The following is a 22,041-nucleotide window of genomic DNA, read 5'->3' as shown; positions in this document are numbered from 1 at the left end:
TATTTGAAGATTTGTCAGTGCAAGTTGCTTTCAGTTAAGACAGCTCAAACATGCATTTTAGTCTGGGACTAGACTTAAGCCTTATCTGTGAAACCGAGGGTAAATCAAAAAGGGAAAAAAAGGTTGGTGGGAATGGATGGTGAATTTTATCTCTAAATGAGAGGTGGTTGGAGGAGAAGGCTTGGGGAGGAACATATGTTAAGATAGTAAATGTGGTCCATTTTGTTTTCCTTCTGAGTATAAGGCTGCTTTCACATTGGGCTTGTTTGCTGCGGTCCGAGGCCAGAGCGCGATTGTTCCCGGCGCTGATTCCTTGCGCTATGTGCGAATACACTGCAGACTCACTCTCGCTCGTATCCAGAGGTGTAAAGTCCAGGTTCAGAAAGTAAAAGTCCTCCTCAGTATCACCTGGATTTGCTAATTAGCACAGTTTTTCAGCCAGGAGAAGGAACTAATTAGTGAAATCAGCTGAGTTCATGGGTGGAATAAACATATGGCAGGACTTTTACTTTCTGACCCCTGGACTTTACACCTCTGCTCGTATCCAACGTAAATCATCAACACTATCATCCCTTACATGTGTTTTATTTAACTAAATACATCATAATCAGCTAAAACGCATGCGCAGGTTACTTTACTTTCTGAACAAGTGTGCACCCGAGTCCTTGTTGCTTTCGCGGCACAGTTCGAGTGCGACCGAACTCAGACCACCTCCTCCAGGTAGTCTCAGGTTCGAACCCCAGTGCGCACCAGGGTCCGCATGACAGCGTTCACATTAGCGATTTTTCATGCGAACCGTGCCCAGTTCCGAACTAAACTGCCAGTGTGAAAGCACTCTAATATATCACAATTTTGAATACAAAGTCAAATATGGAAATTAGCGTCTTATCTGTTGATTGTTCTTAGATAATTAAAATATCTGAATGAATCCTGAATCCTGAATCCACATACATGTCTTAATAAATGTTCTCTTGAAATAAATCAAAAGAAGCTCTTATAGGCTGTTTCGTCCACATGCTTTCAGTGGCAGATTTATGGAGCATTTTAAAAGACAGAAAATATTGTGTTTAAGAGTGTTTTATTAAAGACACTGCAAAATGCACTCTTCTCCACCAAAAATAATAGAAGAAAACAAGAATTAAAAAGGAGAGAGAACATCATAAGTGAATGCTTCTGTTTGTTCATTCTCGTGGATAGCATGTGTATTGGATTGAATGGTGTGTCTATGAGAGTATTTGTTTTGTTGAAAATGAACTGGTTCAGTTGGTTATTTTTTGCATCACTGCAAAGTTTTCCTTCTCTCAGGCTTAATATTGCTGATTCACTGTGTGTTCATACACTCTTTCAAGAAAAGGTTCTATAAAGGGTTCCACCAGAAATAGAACCTTTTAGGGGTTCCTATCATTGGGATCATTTTATCGATTTAGTTTTATTTTTTTATTTTGTGAATTAAACATCACATAAACATACGTTATCGCTAGAAAATGTAAATAACCTATTAAACATGAAAGTATTATGCAATCATTCAAGACATTTTTTCTTTATATAGTACTTTTTTGGCATAAAAAGGTTCTTAAAATTGAGTCAAGAACCATAGCGTCCGATATAGAACCCCATCGGACCTTTTATTTCTAAGAATGTAGAGGGAAGTGTCTTCCAGGGTGTTTATTTCAGGGTCCAGGGGACATTCCTCACATCTGAAACACAGCGAGGTCCTTCCTAACCCTTTCATTATTATATTTTTGGAGATTGTAATAGATGGTCTCTTTTTCTCTTTGTCTCATAGATAATGAGGGTGGAGAGGTCTCTCCTCCCGTAGGAGCCGGAGTGGACAGCAACAGTTGGCATTTCCGATACGGGCCGGGTCCGGGAGGCCCTCCGCACCTGAAACCCGGTGAGATGCCTCCTGAAGCCTTCATCATCCCTGGATCGCCGGCTATTATTTCCATCAGACAAGGACAAGACGGAGATGACAAGAGCGACTTTATTACGTTTGGAAAAAAGGAAGAGAAGAAGAAGAAGAAAAAGAAGAAGGAGAAGAAGGATAAGCGTGAGAAAGGGAAAGATGATGATGATTAGAGAGACAGAGGAAGGAGCTAAAGAAAGAGCAGATTTTTTTTTAAAGACAGAAGTCTCAACAAAAGTCTGAAGAACAAAACGTGTATTCGTTAATCCTAAAATCCATTTTTGGGGCTCAAGCAAACATTGAACACTCTACTTGAAAATTTTGGTGTAATTTTCTATCATATCCAATCTCGTTTGGCTTTACACTAATAGCTGGCATTCCCCTTTCTTTTTAATTGATTAATCTCATCTTGATGAGCTGTTATATGATATATTCAGCATAAAATGTCCTTCAGACTCATGTTGGTACATCTGTCTTATTAATCCTCTTGGTTTTTGTTTTCCAATCTTTTTGATAGGGAGACAAAATCTGATTTGAAATGTTTGTAAGCCGTGTGCCGCTTCAGGTGTGCTATTGTAGTAAAATGGAGGGGGGGTAAATAAAGGAGGGATTCAAAATTGTGTAAAGTTAGAGATTATGGAAGCAGGACACACGCTGGTGTAAATACGCAGGTTGGGCACCGCTGTATGTAAAACAGTGAAGACGCTAAATTAACGCTTTTGCTCGTTCACTTCTCCTGGTGTGGGATGTACGAAAACATCCGTAAAACAAGAGACATCAAAACATATTTTCACAAAGTCTCACATCCTGGACAAATGAAAAAAAAAGAAAAGAAAAGAAAAAAAAACAGTGTTTTATCAACAAACAAACAAAAAAGACAAAAAAATGTATACCGAATGATGGAATGCACTTTTGTTTTGTTGCTTTAATTTTGTTACCAGCAAATGTTCTCCAAGGCATAGTATATATGTGAGCAAATAGTCCCATATATACACAGACATGCACATATATAGACACTCACATCTAGTAAACAGGGTCAAAAATCAGTGCATCTCCTGCTCTGAAATGTGTTTAACCTGGTAACCTGGTTGGGTTTTTGTCAGAGGTTAACCAGCAGCTGGAGAGGTTCACTCTTAGTGAATTTTAAAGATGCAAAGCTCACAAGTCAATATCACATGAAACTCATGAGAAATCAGATCTTCGGGGACCTGGTTATGTGCCCTGTTGCTTATCGGGATGGCTGAGAATGTTTATGCATTGTGAACAGTATTACTGTTGATTCACCAAACCTTAAACACCTTTGATCCCATAATCTATCCTTAAATATCCTCTGTAGAAAAGGCATGAGTGTTATGCCGTGAATTTTTCTGTGGCATTGCCTCGTACCTGTAGTTTACCCATTAACCCTGACCCCTTCTATCCCAACCCTAATTTTGTGCCTGCTTTCTCAGCCGAGCATAGTATGCCTATAGTGTTATACAACACGAAACCTAGTCGCCTCCTTTCTGCTTGCTGTCTGGAGGACCAACACTACCCAAGAGCAAAGAACACAACATATTAGCTAGGAGTTTTCAAATTTGGGCAAAAAAGGGCAGGGGTTTTCTTGTGCACCATTTTTATAAGCTTTAAGTGAACTTTATTGCTACTGTACAGAGCTTCTGTCTGTCTGTTTGTCTCTCTCTTGATCTCTCTGCTGGGTAGGCTAGCTCTAGACATTGTGGTGTACTCATGTAGTATGGAGTAATGCAGACAACGCCTGTCAAACAGAAGCCCCTCCCACAGCACTGTCATATGCAAATGATCCAGTGCTGTCCAATCAACCTCAGCTCTGTCTCTGTATAAGACATTGTATTTTCTGCTGGTCTCTCATCGGTTCATTCTCAGAAAGAGGAGGGAAGGGAGAAGACAGATGTACGGCTTAGGCAAGGGGTGGAGATTGGTAGAGAAATCTGTGGGGCGAAAATCGGGGCTTTTTGTCAATTTGAACCAATGTTAAAGATCAAGTGTGTAATTTCTGTGCCATTAGCAGCACCAAACAGAATTTTCCCCTGTCTGCCTTGAATTGAACAAACTATTGGTTATGAGCCAGTGTTGCTGTGTCAGGCTGATTGTGATGCTCGAACAAACAAAGCAATGATTTACCAGATAGATCCAGTGTTTACACTTTAAACTTGGATAAATATTACACACAATACCTTTACATTGTTATAAGACCAATTGAAAGTGTTCAGCCCTTTTAAGTTTGCAGCAACTTCATACTACAAAGTTCAGACTGTTGTCTCCACCCCATGCCTTTAAACCCTGCTTTAGTGTCTGATTACGGCGGCGATGACACATCTGTGCTCTGATGCTATTGGTTCCTTCACTTGCCTGCCTACCTTGATGCCACACACCCAAAAACACGTCTCGAACCGATGTCACAATTACTCAAACGTGACTGCTGCATGACCTTACCAGAAAGAAAACACTTACTATATAGAGATTTATATGAATATAGATATAGATGGCTATGATTTTACTATTTTTGTTTATAGTTTTTATTCATTATTCACACAAGAGATTTGTGTATGTACCGTCTCTGAGCCTTTTGCATACTGACACCTCTTCACCGACTTACAGTGGACAGTTATGACGTTACTAAACCTTGGTATTTGTAAATGCTCTATCGTGTGATGCCCTGAAGCTCTCGTTTTTATCCTATTCCTTATGATTTTGGTTTATGATAACAAAAAAAGACAAAAAAAAAAAAACTTTTGTGTTTGGCTTTGACATACCGATCAAACTAGCACTGTATATTGTAGCTAAATTATGTATGATGATTCTATCCCTGCTCTTTCACTTCTTTGACAAAGAAATAAAAAAATAAAAAAACAGGAAAAAACATCCTGATGTAAAATACAATATATGTAGTGTATGCTTGTATCTAGTGAGCGTTCATGCTGTCATTCTTTCTCAATGTCTGGTGGTGATCAGTAGGTGGCGCTGTGCTGTCCAACTGAATGGCGCTCATCTGTTGTTAAACCCTCTTCTTTTGTACACCTGCTCATCAATGTGATGGTGAATTAGTGACTTTCATTCCTTTCTCTTTCATTTTCTCTTTATATATATTTTTTTTCATTATGATGGAAAAGTGGTCATGTGTTTATAAATCACAAAATAAATAAACTTTTCTTTCTTAAGAATGTGAATATTGTCAGTGTTTCTGTGTCTGTGAGTCTGTTGTTAAAATGAATTTGGATGATATGCTTTAATCAGAAAACATTTATTTGATGAAATTCTGTTCACTGTCTATGTCAGGAGCCAAAAATAAGTAGATTTGGTGTACAAAACGATAGATAGATAGATAGATAGATAGATAGATAGATAGATAGATAGATAGATAGATAGATAGATAGATAGATAGATAGATAGATAGATAGATAGATAGATAGATAGATAGATAGATAGATAGATAGATAGATAGATAGATAGATAGATAGATAGATAGATTTTGAAGTATTTGCAGTATTTAAGACGCCACAGACACACATTTCATCTATATTAGCTTTGACAAGCAGACAACCCAGTCAACAATCTAGACAAGTGTGACTGTGTGTGTGAAGGTTCAGATTCGCCACACTTCTCTTTGCTCATCTGCCTATTTGATGGCAGTAATAATCATGATCACTAATTCACTGAGAGATTTACTAATACAGACATCTTGCTCTGAAGTCACGCTCTCTCCAGCAGTGTCTGCTGTTCGTGCTAATGATGTTACTGTTTTCAGCACTTCGGGGAGGTTAACGGAAGGTCACGTTTAAGACGGGTGTAACACTCATGCATTGCTTGTCTTCACTCTTTGATTTTATGCTACTTCCAACATGTGACATCTTGGATGAAGTTACTAGTTCGGCTGTTCCATCTTCAAAATCCTCTTTAATCTAACATCAAAGAAAGAGAGCGAGTGTGTGTCTGTGTTATAAGGTTCAAGAGTTCAGCTCTAGAGAAAAATGTATACATTTCTTTCTCAGCACCCTCTCTTTTTATTTGATCTTTGGAGGCTGTTTCTATGGTTACTACAATGATGGAACGGATCTCCATGGCAACAGTTCAATTCAGAATTGAATGTCTGGACAGATATAAAGGTGACAATTTGGGGAAGGTATGGGATCAGATTGTGTACAGTCTCCAAACTTCATAGAGTTCTAGAGACCCCACCCATTTAACCTTATTAAACTGGAGATGTTCTCATGGGAGCTGTTTACCACACCCAGGAGCATTTCTTTATGGGTCATGACTAGTTTGTGTTTTAAATTTCCTCTAATTTATGCTGTGGTGAGAAACAAACAAACAACATTATAATGAGATAGTGATGGCCAAAGGCAGTAGTTGCATTACAGCAAAGTAAGTCACAAATACAGCATTAATGATTATAACGAAATATATTTGAAACAGAAATTCAGAAAAAGAAGATGCAAACATACTGACAGAGAAACACAATACATAACATTTTCTTTCTAATAGATTGTAAGGACCATATAGGTTAGCATTATGGCATTAATCTCAAATTAATAAAATATCATGAAAAAATTGTTTATATATATACTGTAATTATTGTCATGCAGATTAACTCAGAAATGAGGGAGAGGTAGAACCAAATGAAGTGGATTTAATAAAGTATCAGGACTATATATACAGACAATTAAGCTAACAAGATAGCAAGGTAACAAGACACACCTGGGTACAATCAATGTTGTAGGGAACCAATGAAACAAAAGGACTACAATGGTACTACAAAACTAGATACAGGAAACAGGAACCTGAAATACAACATGAACGTCCAAACAAACAGGCCCTGCATTCAGACAGGACCAACTAATGAAAATCCTTTTATTTTGGATTGAATGTTTTGAAATTGAATGCAGTTTATTTAGCATCACATATTATAAAAAGCTTGACAGGTTGAACAGAAAAAAAAGTGTAGGCCTACCTGAATTTCAGAATGTCTTTACTTTAATGACAACAGTTGATGATCAAAAGAGTGCATGATCAATCTCACAGATTTGCATTTCAGTGACCTAGATAGAAATCTCAATTATTTAGTTTCAGGGTATTTCAACTAGTTTATTTCAAGGTGTAAATGTGGTCTTGGACTCTTGGACCAAAGTGTACAGTATTAATTTAACATCAAACAAAATCTGCTTTCTGGAGTGATGTTTCCTGGATTTTGTGCTCCATGGATCCCACAGGAGACACAGTTTGTACAGTAACAGCGAGGCCCATGGGATGCCTGTCTATTACAGTTCATCGGGGGAATGTGAGCTGAGGTGAGTGTTTTTGTGTTTTCTGCTCTTTTAGCCTGAATGACTCAGCACACATACAGTATCCTGCAGAGACTACGCACTTGCAAATCAAAGACACAGTGACGACTAAATGAACGGTTGCCATAAATCTGAGATGAAACTCTTGCACAAACTGCCATCCACCATGGGGAGCAGAATAAAGAAGAAGATTCACGCTGAAGTGCGCTCTCAATCACTGAGTTACATCAGGAGGGCTGTGTCAGTAAAGGTCATGAGTATGAAATAATGTGTAAACATAAAAACATTGGTTGCAGCTTTTTGAGCACTATTTTGCTCATGCTAAAGCTAAACTCATCCATAACCACCTAGCTTAATGTCAGGTTCAGACGCTTGTTTGCTAAGTGTGTTCATAAAGATTATAAGATGCACTATGTGTGTATGCTGAATATAAAACTAAGAAACCATTGACGGGAAATAGGTGTTGAAATGTGAAAAATGAAAAGTAAAAATACAGCATTTAAAATGTTTACTTAAAATTGTCTTCAATCAATGCCTTGTTGATTTTTAAAATGTAATCAGGTTTCTGAGCGGTAACAATAAGATTCACATACATTTATATGACATGAAAAATGTCAAATAATAATTTTATATTTTTAAACTGAAACCGAAATGATCACAAACTAAAGGTTGTAACAGCTTTCATATAAGATGATTTTATTTTAAATTGAGAAACGGAAACTTTAAAACATGGTTTAGATTCACCAAATGTCGATTTATGTATATTAAATCATACAGAATAGGTTTAAAACCAATTTTTCTGGTACAACTTTAGAATCAAAATAAACAGTCTCTGCAACTCTGCATCAACAGCATGGCCAGATGTCTATGAAAAGATGCTGTTAGCTGTTCAGGAAAACACCATGGTTGATGACATAGTCTCAGCCTTCAGTGCCTTTTGTTTTTATGATCCTAATTCATAACTAACTTCTCATATCTGATGGACTATCAATAAGGTTGAACCAAGACAAATACGGAGATACTGAGTTTGCTCACAGCTGTTTGCACGACTCAACTGCGCCACCGCCTGTAAGCATTTCACAGTGTTTGAGGTTTGTGAATTCAGAATGAAGAAATGCTTGTTTTATAGCTTTGTTTTGAACTCTCAAATTTGAAGCATGAGCATTTACACGATTTTCCATAAACCGCACAGTGATAAAATAATAATTAGAAGTTGTCAAGTTTAGTTTATAGAAATTGTCATATAAAATTAAGAAACCTGGTAAAAATACATTTGCTGAGTATACTTACAGCCAGACTAATTCAGTATACTTCAAGTGTGTTAATGATTAGTTAACTTGAAGTGTGCTCTATTTTGTAGCAACTAATTTTGTACTAAGTATATTTTAGTTGTAATTAAATTGTAATAAGTGTATTTAGTGTGAGTGTCATTATGAGTGTCTTAGAAACATACAAGCAGTATACCATAAGTGTATTATATTTGAGTAAAAAAGTATTTGCTCAGCTTTGGCTTATTCCAAATACTACAAATTGCAAACTTTGTCTTCAATAACAAATGCACATTAATAAACAAATATTACTTAGCTATACTTTGTACAATATACGATTGTATACAATGTAATTTGAAAGTATACTTTCAATGCATTGTTACAATGATCATTTTCAGCATACAGTTAAAAATATACCTAAAATATATTAAGTAAAGTGCAAATAAATACACTTTAAAATTAAACAGAATTTTCATTTCTAGTATATTTTTCTAAAATATATTTTTTGGAAAATATACAAAAGTACAATTATTTTAAAGTGTGTTAAGTTGTATTGTGAAAAAAGGTAAAAGCATGAGGCTGATATACTTTTAATATATTTAAAGATAGTAAAAAAAATGTGTTAGTATATTTGCAATGTACTATTGAAAAACGGAATATATTTCAAATACAATAAAGTATAGCCTACTTTTTTTTTTCACTTGGGAAATTACAGATGTATTGACGTCTCAGGTGTGTTTAGTGCTTTTTAATACTCTAACTGATGCGTCCTCGCTATTTCTTCACAGCCAGTGAACAGAAAATCGATAGAAGTTCGCCATCATGAAGGATGAGCATGGCGAGAAAGGAGGAAGCTTTTAGGCGTTTAAACCGAGGAGGCAGGTGCATTTGCGGAAGTATTTTGTATGAAAACACCCTAGACACGCATATGAATATAAATTACATTTTAAATCTGGCATTCTTTATATATATATATATATATATATATATATATATATATATATATATATATATATATATATATATATATATATATATATATATATATATATATATATATATATATATATATATATATATATATATATATATATATATATATATATATATATATATATATATATATATATATATATATATATATAATTCTAACAAGTCTGTTTTAATGTCTCTGTTTTTTTTTTTTTTTTTTTTTTTTTTTTTTTTTTTGCTTCTGTTTATTTTATCAAAAAGCGTTTAACCCTTAAAAACGTATGACATTTAAGATAATTACTAGGCCCACCATAAATAGGACAACAGGTTTGTTAATTAGCTTCAGTACTAAGATAATACTATTATGGTTTTGAGTGGTTACAGAGGGGTAGTAGTAGTAGTAGTAAGTTTTAGATGTCACCAAATCTAATCTCAAAACATTTTAATTTATAATTGGTTAATATTAATTAATTTCATGTTTCATGATATTAACGATTTTATTTCTACTTTGAAGTAGGCTAATTGGGAGGAGACAAGCATCTGATGTTTGCAGAATAGTAGCTATAATACCCATATGTGTTCTGCAATTTAAAAAACAAACAAACAAACAAACAAACAAACAAAAAAACATAATTGCAATTAATAATGAGGAACATAAATGTTTAGCCCCGCTCTAAGTCTGACATGCTGTAGGGTGCAATATTTCAGATGAGACGCTGGAGAGGAAAATGTAATTCCAACCTGACTCACTGCGCGCCGCTCTGCTCCATCTGCTCGTCTGTTCAGCAGTCAAACAATAGGGATATGTGATATACTGAAAAATTTGATGTTTGTACAAGTTTACGAAATATGTTCTACTTTTTCAATTTTAAATTTCCATATATGTCACTTCGTTCATCATTATTTAAATACGGCCATACCATGTGAATTAAAGAATTATAGTGTGTTTATATGTTCGATATATGTTATTTTAAACTGATATATACACTGTAAAAAATAATTCTGTGGCTTAGTAAATATTACAGAAATTTTTAACTTTATTAACTTAATAAAATCTCTGTATATCGTTTACTTGATTGTTTGAGTTAAACATACCAAAATAATTGAGTAAAAATCCAACAGTTAATTTTATCTAAAATTTACAGATATATTTAAGTTTTTTTCAATAAAATAATTTAGTATTTGACTAACCAATTATTTCTTTATAATATACTTAATATATATGTGAAATTTCTATCAAAATATTTGAGAATGTTTAATTAAACTGATCTGTTTCAAGAAACAAAAAAATTACTTAATTCAAATCAATATTATTAATATATTTAACACGCTCTTAAAATTGAGTAAGTTTACTCAATTAAAACAATGCCCCCCCCCCCCCTCCCCCACCCTCTGACGTGACGAAAACTCGACGGTTGGAGTGAGTGAGCATGGCTGTTTGAACTCTCCAGTCTCCAGAACAACACCTCTCTTCTCAGCGTCGCAGATTTGGTGCATTTTCACTGTGAAATTCAGGTTGGTGTATGTTTTATTTTATCTATAAAATCATTACTGTGCTTTAAATCATATTTAATGCAAAACAACATAGCCTACAGAGGCGTAATTCGACACCTAAAGGAGACGAGAGCCGCGTTTGTCTTTTTGCGTGATTGAAACGCTTTGCATAAACACATGACTTTCATAATGATAATGAATATAATTATTATCATTTGGATGATAAAATGTCCTCAGAACTATCACTTTTTGTTTATTGGCAGGTTATGTCAGTCGCTCGCAGTATATTTCGGCTGTGCCTCGGTGACTGTGAGTGAAACGCAGGACGGCGTATGAAGTTCAAAGTTCACCCGCAGAGCGCGAGTCTGTCTCCGGCACGAGGACCAGCGCAGATTCGGTGGATATTGGATAACAGAGTGGTTGATTACACTTGAATTAGGCTACCTGAATGTTTAAATATTTCATTTTTACTTGTTAAATAAGTTTAAATGCAGGCAATATTGTATACATGAAAAAACAGTCTAAAATGTGCTGTATTGCTGTACTCATTGAAAATAAAGGCCAATGTAATGTATAATGGTGCTTGTCTGGAGTACTATTTTACAAAGGTTTAGAGAAAATAAAAAAGTTAATATTACTCATTAATAAAAACAGTTAATATTACTCATAAATATTGTTTTTTTTAATGTTTAAATGTTAAATTATTTCTACTCAATTTTATTTGTTAATGTACCAGATGCAGTTACTCAGATTTACTTAATTTTTTTACTTGCATTTACTCAATTCATACAGTATATTTCATTGATTTCACAGCTTTAAAATTTACTCAATTTTTTTGAGTGTTAAAATGTTTCACCAATAAAATTGAGTAAATAATAGTTAAACTTTGTACAGTGTAATAAATTGAGTTCCCTTTTATAATAGTTAACTGGAGTTGACGGTTGTAACGTTTTTTTTTTTTCAAGCCATCAAAGATGATATTATTAATCTAAGTAAATATGTTTAAATCTTGATTCAAATGTATTTCTTAAATCTTATTGTACTGAATTGTTACAAAATTAGTGAAAGTATTTAAATGTTCATGACTTTGGCATGACATGTTTGTATACTGCTGTTTGTTGTGAAAGAGTATAAAAAGATAAAGTAGTTGTAAAAATGCACTTTCATTTTGTTATGTGTCTGTAACACAAGTTGTTGTAAAAATGCATTAATGCACTTTCCTTCTTTCATTACTTATATCCTTTTTCAGGAGTACTACAGATACATGGCCAGTGTTGAAAACTAGCTTATGCATTTTTTTTATGTTAAATCTAAATGTTAAATCTAAATGTTAAATCTAAATGTTAAATCTAAATGTTAAATCTAAATGTTAAATCTAAATGTTAAATCTAAATGTTAAATCTAAATGTTAAATCTAAATCTAAATGTTAAATCTAAATCTAAATGTTAAATCTAAATCTAAATGTTAAATCTAAATCTAAATGTTAAATCTAAATCTAAATGTTAAATCTAAATCTAAATGTTAAATCTAAATCTAAATGTTAAATCTAAATCTAAATGTTAAATCTAAATGTTAAATCTAAATCTAAATGTTAAATCTAAATGTTAAATCTAAATCTAAATGTTAAATCTAAATGTTGAATCTAAATCTAAATGTTAAATCTAAATGTTAAATCTAAATGTTAAATCTAAATGTTAAATCTAAATGTTAAATCTAAATCTAAATGTTAAATCTAAATCTAAATGTTAAATCTAAATCTAAATGTTAAATCTAAATCTAAATGTTAAATCTAAATATTAAATATAAATAAATGTTAAATCTAAATCTAAATGTTAAATCTAAATCTAAATGTTAAATCTAAATGTTAAATCTAAATCTAAATGTTAAATCTAAATCTAAATGTTAAATCTAAATGTTAAATCTAAATGTTGAATCTAAATCTAAATGTTAAATCTAAATGTTAAATCTAAATCTAAATGTTAAATCTAAATATAAATGTTAAATCTAAATCTAAATGTTAAATCTAAATCTAAATGTTAAATCTAAATCTAAATCTAAATGTTGAATCTAAATCCGATTACCGCCATTTTGAATTTGCATATTTGTTAAATATTTAGTTTCACCTGAAACATTTAGATTCAACATTTAGATTTAGATTTAACATTTAGATTTAGATTTAGATTTAACATTTAGATTTAGATTTAACATTTAGATTTAACATTTAGATTTAGATTTAACATTTAGATTTAACATTTAGATTTAGATTTAACATTTAGATTTAACATTTAGATTTAATATTTAGATTTAATATTTAGATTTAACATTAAGATTTAGATTTAACATTTAGATTTAGATTTAATATTTAGATTTAACATTTAGATTTAGATTTAATATTTAGATTTAACATTTAGATTAAGATTTAGATTTAATATTTAGATTTAACATTAAGATTTAGATTTAGATTTAACATTTAGATTTAGATTTAACATTTAGATTTAGATTTAGATTTAGATTTAACATTAAGATTTAACATTTAGATTTATATTTAACATTTAGATTTAGATTTAACATTTAGATTTAGATTTAACATTTAGATTTAACATTTATGTGTAACATTTAATATTTAGGTGTAACATTTAATATTTAAATTTAACTATTTAAAATATTTCTAAGTTGACAAATATTGTTGTAAATGTGGTATAAAAAGTGACCGTCAAAAATTCATACCAGTTTTTTAAACATTGTTTGAAGCTAAATGTGACAAAATGTTGCTGTTATTTTCAGTGTGAGCCGCTTTACAAACGGCGCCCCATACTGCAGTACCCAGGTATAACTCCAGGTAGCCCCACGTGACTAGAATGGGCTCTGTATACCCCGTTGTTGTTTAAGGCTGCATTATAAAATAATGTTCTGCTGTACAATACAAAGTTGCGAATTGCGGAGGGCCCTTGATATTAGGTAATTTAATGGAAAATAATTATAATCCTGTTCAGCCAAGGTTCATGCTAAGTTGTGAAGGTTGTGCAGTTTCTCAGTTTAACTCACAGTGTCGCTGTTTACCAGTAAAATCATTTTGTGTCATATTGTACTTTACTCCACCCTGTTCCTGATGTCATTGTTCAGGGCTTACAGCTCACATCGAAAGAAAACATCGTTGACATTGACTGTCTGCCTAATCTTTATTATTATTACTATCTCATTTTCTTTTCTTTTTTCCTTTCCCCACATGGATTTCAGAGGCATCAGTATTGCTGTTGAGATGTTTGGCCTTTTGTTCTTCGTGCTGATGGCGCTCACCGCTTATGGAGACGTGAGCTATTCTTTCCCGGAGGAGATGAAACGCGGATCTGTGATTGGAAATATAGCAAAGGATCTCGGGCTCGATGTGAAGAGGCTGTCAAGTCGTGATGCACGAATTGATACTGAAGGTAACAGAAAACGATACTGTGACATTAATCTGAATACTGGAGAACTGACCGTAGCGGAGAGAATCGACAGAGAAGAGAATTGTGGAAGAAAAGCTTCGTGCGTTATAAAACAAGAGCTAGTGCTGGAAAATCCATTAGAGCTTTATCGATTTATTTTTAATATTCAGGACATCAATGATAATTCACCACAGTTCAAACTAAGTGTAATCAAATTCGAAATACAGGAATCAGCAGACAAAGGATCTCGTTATTTACTAGACGAGGCCCACGATGCGGATATTGGAATGAATTCAGTGCAGTCATATACATTGGAAAACAATGACTATTTTCTCCTAAGTGTCCTTACTGGTGTAAATGGAGGAAAATATGGCGAGCTCGTTCTTAATAAAGAGTTGGATCGTGAGCAGCAGAAAGAGGTGACTTTAATTCTCACTGCGGTAGACGGCGGGACTCCACCGAGATCAGGGACTGTAGCCATACACGTCACTGTGCTGGATGCTAATGATAATGCTCCAGTCTTTAGTCAGGCCGTCTATAAAGTCAGTCTGCCTGAAAATTCTCCTGTAGATACTGTAGTGGTGACAGTGAGCGCTACTGATGCTGACGAGGGACAAAATGGACAAGTAACATATGAATTCGGTCATTTATCAGAAAGTTTTTTGGAAATATTTTTTCTCGATGCAGTATCTGGTGAGCTTAAACTGACAGGCATCTTAGATTATGAAGAGGAGAGTTCAGTTGAACTACCGATTCAAGCTAAAGATGGTCAAGGGTTAGCAGGTCGATCCACTGTATTAATAGATGTTATTGATGTCAATGATAACGCCCCTACAATAATGACTAAATCTGTCAAAATATTTATTCCCGAGAACGCGTTACCCGGTACAGAGGTTGGCATCATTAATGTTCAGGACAGAGACTCAGAGAATAACGGACAGGTGCGCTGCTCCATTCAGCAAAACGTCCCGTTTAAACTCGTTCCTTCAATCAAAAACTACTATTCTCTGGTGACCACAGGTGAATTAGACCGCGAGCTGCTCTCTGATTATAATATTACAATCACTGCTACTGATGAGGGCTCTCCGCCTTTATCTTCCACTAAGAATATTCACTTGACTGTAGCTGACGTGAATGATAATCCACCTGTATTTGAGGAGCAGAATTACAGAGCTCATGTGCAAGAAAATAACAAACCGGGCTCCTCTATTTGTTCAGTATCAGCTACAGACCCGGACTGGAGACAGAATGGCACTGTAATTTATTCTCTGTTGTCCTCTGATGTCAATGGCGCACCGGTGTCCTCCTTTCTGTCCATTAACGGAGACACCGGGGTCATTCATGCCGTGAGGTCGTTTGATTACGAACAGATGAAGAGTTTCAAAGTGCTCGTGTTAGCCAGAGACAACGGTTCTCCTCCTCTGAGCAGTAACGTGACCGTGAGTGTCTTCATATCGGATGAGAATGACAACTCCCCTCAGATATTATACCCCTCTCCGGAAGGAAACTCCTTCATGACCGAGATGGTTCCCAAAGCTGCGCAGGCGCGCTCCCTGGTCTCCAAGGTGATCGCCGTGGACGCGGATTCTGGACAGAACGCGTGGCTCTCGTATCACATTATTAAAGCGACTGATCCGGGACTTTTCACTATCGGTGTCCACAGCGGGGAGATCAGGACGCAGCGGGACATTTCTGAATCTGACAGCATGAAACAGAACCTTATTGTGTCCGTGAGAGATAACGGACAGCCCTCTCTCTCAGCCACGTGCGCGTTGTATTTACTCATATCAGATAACTTGGCTGAAGTTCCAGAACTGAAAGACATGTCTCATGACGAGAGCAGCTCCAAACTGACGGTTTATTTGATCATCGCGCTGGTGTCCGTTTCCACTTTCTTCCTGACCTTCATCATCATCATCCTGGCCGTGAGGTTTTGTCGCAGGAGAAAGCCCAGACTGTTGTTTGATGGAGCTGTAGCCATTCCCAGCGCATATCTCCCTCCAAATTACGCAGAGGTGGAGGGCGCGGGAACTCTCCGCAGCGCTTACAATTATGACGCGTACCTGACCACGGGCTCGCGCACTAGTGACTTCAAGTTCATCAGATCTTATAATGAGGGCACACTGACTGCTGACCTGACTCTGAAAAAGACTCAGTCCGCTGTGGATGATCTTGAAGGACTTGATGCGGAAATGAGCGACTCGTTTCAGGTAGGACTAACAAAGTTTTTGTTTTTTAACTATTTAATGTTTTGGTTTTAAAGATTGCCTTCTTTGGCAAAAGACACTGGTGCATTTTTCCTTAAATATAATCAGTTGTTAACTGTGTCATGATTAAACAGGTTTAAAAAAAATAATAATAATAATAAAAAATAAATAAATAATAATAATAATAATAATAAGTATATAGACCCACAACGTGTGCACGCAGAACAATACCAAAGGACATTGCTTGTTAGATACATTCTTCCAGAAATAATTGGTTTAAAACGGGATTTTATAAATGTTAATTATCAAATGAGATTATTTAAGTGGCTCAAAAAATACTCGTGATGTGTCATTGTAATTAGTTTATCTATATTTTTCTCTCCTTTTTGATTTCCTTTCGTTTTGTCTGGTATGTGAAATGCTTTATAAAACAATGTTGATGTTTTTGTCACTCGGTTCACAAGTTACAATGGCATATTTCTAATTGCTGTCCATGGTGCTGTACAGGCAGTGTCTCGCGCTGAGGGGGGTTTGCCATTGTTTCTGATTGTAAACAGTCGTGTTTTAGGAATAGATGCTCTTGAAAATCGAGCTTGTTCTCTTTTAAATCTTATGAGAATGTCTGGTTGTCCCGGGCGTTTAATATTGTGAAGTTATTTCTTATTTCAAAAGCAAAATAAATAAATAAATAAAAATTATATCCAAGATTTGCCATTTATTCTAAGATATTTTAGAGTTTCATATTTTGTTGCTGTTCCCAAGTGCAACCGATGGCATTCACATTGTTTCTCTCCACTCTGTTCATAATGTCATAGGACTGAGCGGTTACATCACCTCTTTGTCTTAATATATTGATATGAACAACAAGATTCAATAGTTTGCGTTGTCTTGTACATGTGTACTCTTTATAAATTGGTCAAATTTGTGTTCTTGAAGGACTTACTGCGGATATGAGTGACTCAAATAGGACTAAAGAATACTTTCTTTAGATAAATATTTAAGGACGATTAAATGTTTATATGCAATTTAATTGACTACTTTTATTGATAACAGACTCTTTAAAATAGCAAGTTCATGTGGATCATTCAAGTCCTTTTAGACGAGCATTTGTGAGGTTCAAAGTCTTAAATATAAACTAGTCTTATTTTATTTAAAATTTTCCTGGTCATATTATGATCAATTCTAAGCCAAGTGTAACGTTTCACAAGTCGTGTTACGTATTGGGATTTTCAATCTTTTTTCGTCACTAGCTTTTTTTTTTATTATTATTCAAAGAGCTTACAGTTCTGTTGTTGACATGAATCTGAAAACTGATTCTTTCTGTTGACTAATCATTTTGTCAAGCGTATTTTATAGTTTTTTCTAAAATCCCTTGTGCTAATATGAATACGGATGTTTGTAAATCGAATCTATGATACAATTTAGCAGTTGTATGTCTTTTTGCGTTTTTTGTCATCGATGTGTCCCTAAGGCTATGTACAATCTGGTTTATAAAGGAAATTAAATTCCGATGTGAGGGATTTTTAAATGCCATTTAAGTTGGAATATAAATAGCATTGAGCAGGTTTTACTGTTGCTGTCCATTGTGCTGATCGGCATTTATTCTTGGTTTGGGTTTTGTTTTGCTCCTAAATCCCCCAGCACTTAATCCTGTCAGAGATTTACAAATATCATGCAGTTTCTTGTTGTAACTCACAGTGTCGCTGTTCACTAGCAAAACCATGTGTGTCTTCAGTACACATCTCTCCACCCTGCTTCTGATGTCATACACAGGGCTTCAAGCTCGCCTCATTATAGAAAATCATCGACGGAGACTACAACATTTACTGTAATTCTGTCTACATTGCTATATTTAGATTTGCATTTATGTTTTCATTTACATGTATATTGTTGTGTTCCTGAATTTATTTTTTTATGCGTTTTAAACGTTCTGCTTTGCTGCTGAGATGTTTGGCCTTTTGTTCTTCATGCTGATGGCGCACACCGCTTATGGAGACGTGAGCTATTCTTTCCCGGAGGAGATGAAACGCGGATCTGTGATTGGAAATATAGCAAAGGATCTCGGACTCGATGTGAACAGACTGTCAAGTCGAGAAGCTCGCATTGATACTGAAGGTAACAGAAAACGACACTGTGACATTAATCTGAATACTGGAGAACTGACCGTAGCGGAGAGAATCGACAGAGAAGAGATTTGTGGAAAGAAAGCTTCGTGCGTTATTAAGCAAGAGCTCGTGCTGGAAAATCCATTAGACCTACATCAATTCATTCTCAGTATTGAGGATATCAATGATAATTCACCACAATTCAAACAACGTGTAATAAAATTCGAAATACAGGAATCAGCGGTCAAAGGATCTCGTTATTTATTAGATGAAGCAAACGATGCGGACATTGGTATGAATTCAGTGCAGACATATATACTTCAAAACAATGAACACTTTCTTCTTAATGTATTAACGCGTGCAAATGGAAGAAAATATGGAGAGCTCGTTCTTAATAAAGAGTTGGATCGTGAGCAGCAGAAAGAGGTGACTTTAATTCTCACTGCGGTAGACGGCGGGACTCCACCGAGATCAAGGACTGTAGCCATACACGTCACTGTGCTGGATGCTAATGATAATGCTCCAGTCTTTAGTCAGGCCGTCTATAAAGTCAGTCTGCCTGAAAATTCTCCTGTAGATACTGTAGTGGTGACAGTGAGCGCTACTGATGCTGACGAGGGACAAAATGGAGAAGTGACTTATGAATTTGGTCATTTATCCGAACGCCTTATGGAAATATTTTCTGTCAATTCGTTGTCTGGAGAGATTAAACTAACAGGACTCATTGATTATGAGGAGGATAATTTAATTGAGCTGCCAATTCAAGCCAAAGATGGTCAAGGGTTAGCGAGTCATTGTACTGTATTAATAGATGTTATTGATGTCAATGATAACGCCCCTACGATAATGACTAAATCTGTTAAAATCCCCATTCCTGAGAACGCGTTACCCGGTACAGAGGTTGGCATCATTAATGTTCAGGACAGAGACTCTGAGAATAACGGACAGGTGCGCTGCTCCATTCAGCAAAACGTCCCATTTAAACTCGTTCCTTCAATCAAAAACTACTATTCTCTGGTGACCACAGGTGAATTAGACCGCGAGCTGCTCTCTGATTATAATATTACAATCACTGCTACTGATGAGGGCTCTCCGCCTTTATCTTCCACTAAGAATATTCACTTGACTGTAGCTGACGTGAATGATAATCCACCTGTATTTGAGGAGCAGAATTACAGAGCTCATGTGCAAGAAAATAACAAACCGGGCTCCTCTATTTGTTCAGTATCAGCTACAGACCCGGACTGGAGACAGAATGGCACTGTAGTTTATTCTCTGTTGTCCTCTGATGTCAATGGCGCACCGGTGTCCTCCTTTCTATCCATTAACGGAGACACCGGGGTCATTCATGCCGTGAGGTCGTTTGATTACGAACAGATGAAGAGTTTCAAAGTGCTCGTGTTAGCCAGAGACAACGGTTCTCCTCCTCTGAGCAGTAACGTGACCGTGAGTGTCTTCATATCGGATGAGAATGACAACTCCCCTCAGATATTATACCCCTCTCCGGAAGGAAACTCCTTCATGACCGAGATGGTTCCCAAAACTGCGCAGGCGCGCTCCCTGGTCTCCAAGGTGATCGCCGTGGACGCGGATTCTGGACAGAACGCGTGGCTCTCGTATCACATTATTAAAGCGACTGATCCGGGACTTTTCACTATCGGTGTCCACAGCGGGGAGATCAGGACCCAGCGGGACATTTCTGAATCTGACAGCATGAAACAGAACCTTATTGTGTCCGTGAGAGATAACGGACAGCCCTCTCTCTCAGCCACGTGCGCGTTGTATTTACTCATATCAGATAACTTGGCTGAAGTTCCAGAACTGAAAGACATGTCTCATGACGAGAGCAGCTCCAAACTGACGTTTTATTTGATCATCGCGCTGGTGTCCGTTTCCACTTTCTTCCTGACCTTCATCATCATCATCCTGGCCGTGAGGTTTTGTCGCAGGAGAAAGCCCAGACTGTTGTTTGATGGAGCTGTAGCCATTCCCAGCGCATATCTCCCTCCAAATTACGCAGAGGTGGAGGGCGCGGGAACTCTCCGCAGCGCTTACAATTATGACGCGTACCTGACCACGGGCTCGCGCACTAGTGACTTCAAGTTCGTCAGATCTTATAATGAGGGCACACTGACTGCTGACCTGACTCTGAAAAAGACTCAGTCCGCTGTGGATGATCTTGAAGGACTTGATGCGGAAATGAGCGACTCGTTTCAGGTAGGACTAACAAAGTATTTATTTATTTATTTATTTATTTATTTATTTATTTATTTATTTATTTATTTATTTATTTATTTATTTATTTATTTTACATTTTATTGTCTGTAATTCCATATTAAATGTCGTTTTGTATTTAAAATGTAGTTCTTTGACAACAAGAACACGTGACTCATTCAAGTGCCTTATATTAAAAACATGAACATGACTTAAAATCTATTTGAAATCTGAAAAGTGCATACATTTAATTGGTTTATTATTTTTATTTTGTTTTTTTTATGTCAATATTTTGTATTAAGAAAATAAGGTTGTCAGCTGCAAAAAACATCCATGTGAGTAATTTTTCGGATATTATGGATTTTATTATTAATATTATGGAGAGGCGATATTTACATTAAGTGACATGGCATCTTACGCACAGAAGCCAAGCCACATGCCGCTGTGCTTAGCGGCACATCCACATCCGGTTGTCATTGGTATGCGCCACTAAAACTTGTGACGTGCCGATGGATTGCGTCTTGAGCCACTGCTATTGTTGCGGAGCATGTCGCCTTATGTTGTGGTATCACCAATAGCGTTTATTCACCGTGATCAAGATTCAGTCATTTGCGTTGTGCTTTACATGTGAACTTTTTGTTACTTTTTTGTATTGTGATTGTGAAGGACTTGATGCGGACATAAGTGTCTTTAAGTAATGACGAAATCTTATATAAAAGTATTTTTAAATATAGCCTTTTTATGGTAAATTTGTATTTGCATTTTAATTGACTATATTGCGGTTAATTAAAGTGCTTTATTTTACACCCATGAACAGTTTTGAGATGCAGTTTTAAGTGCGAAAAGAAGTATATTGTAAGATGTATATGAGATGCATTAGTATATTGCGCTTTAATGTTTGAGGAATTGTAGGTTTCATGAATCGCTGTGTTTTATAAGTTATTCATTCTTTTTAGTCGCTATATTTTAAATGTAAAGAGCTTAAAGTTATTCACCAGTAATCTTTTGGGGAAATAAGTAAATCTCGTTGACTAAGAGCTCTGTCAATCTCATTTTGACATTTTATCTAACATTAGTTTGTGTCCTCGTGGATAAACTGATGCTATTTTAAGTAGGTTTGCATTTCTCGAACCGATGTGAATTGGCTTA

The 22,041-nt window shown here is 35.5% G+C and overlaps 3 protein-coding genes across 15 annotated transcripts in view; all 3 read left to right on the top strand.

Annotated features, from left to right (window-relative positions):
- Positions 1 to 5,088, top strand: part of LOC308700557 (protocadherin alpha-C2-like) — a gene marked incomplete at its 5' end in the record, with an annotated part of 181,177 nt that extends 176,089 nt beyond the window's left edge. For all 13 annotated transcript variants that reach the window (XM_081382193.1, XM_081382194.1, XM_081382203.1 and 10 more), the window contains one exon: positions 1,787 to 5,088. In XM_081382193.1, the coding sequence (XP_081238319.1) occupies positions 1,787 to 2,079 (293 nt within the window). In that variant the 3' untranslated portion in view covers positions 2,080 to 5,088. The remainder of the gene's footprint in view (positions 1 to 1,786) is intronic.
- Positions 5,089 to 14,167: 9,079 nt separating this feature from the next.
- LOC308701284 (protocadherin beta-15-like) lies at positions 14,168 to 17,527 on the top strand (the record flags this gene model as incomplete). The annotated part of the gene is made up of 2 exons (XM_081383484.1): positions 14,168 to 16,576; positions 17,510 to 17,527. 2 exons carry the CDS (start codon positions 14,168 to 14,170, stop codon positions 17,525 to 17,527), a joined length of 2,427 nt encoding a protein of 808 aa, XP_081239610.1.
- Positions 17,528 to 18,519: 992 nt separating this feature from the next.
- Positions 18,520 to 22,041, top strand: part of LOC308700560 (protocadherin gamma-A1-like) — a gene marked incomplete at its 5' end in the record, with an annotated part of 176,556 nt that continues 173,034 nt past the window's right edge. The window contains one exon of the mRNA XM_081382209.1: positions 18,520 to 20,895. Within this exon, the coding sequence (XP_081238335.1) occupies positions 18,520 to 20,895 (2,376 nt within the window). The remainder of the gene's footprint in view (positions 20,896 to 22,041) is intronic.

The sequence above is a fragment of the Scardinius erythrophthalmus genome (assembly GCF_964197995.2).
Source record: "Scardinius erythrophthalmus genome assembly, chromosome: 13".
Taxonomy (NCBI): domain Eukaryota; kingdom Metazoa; phylum Chordata; class Actinopteri; order Cypriniformes; family Leuciscidae; genus Scardinius; species Scardinius erythrophthalmus.
Note: the sequence above shows the minus strand (reverse complement) of the source record. Positions and strands in the feature narration are given on the sequence as shown.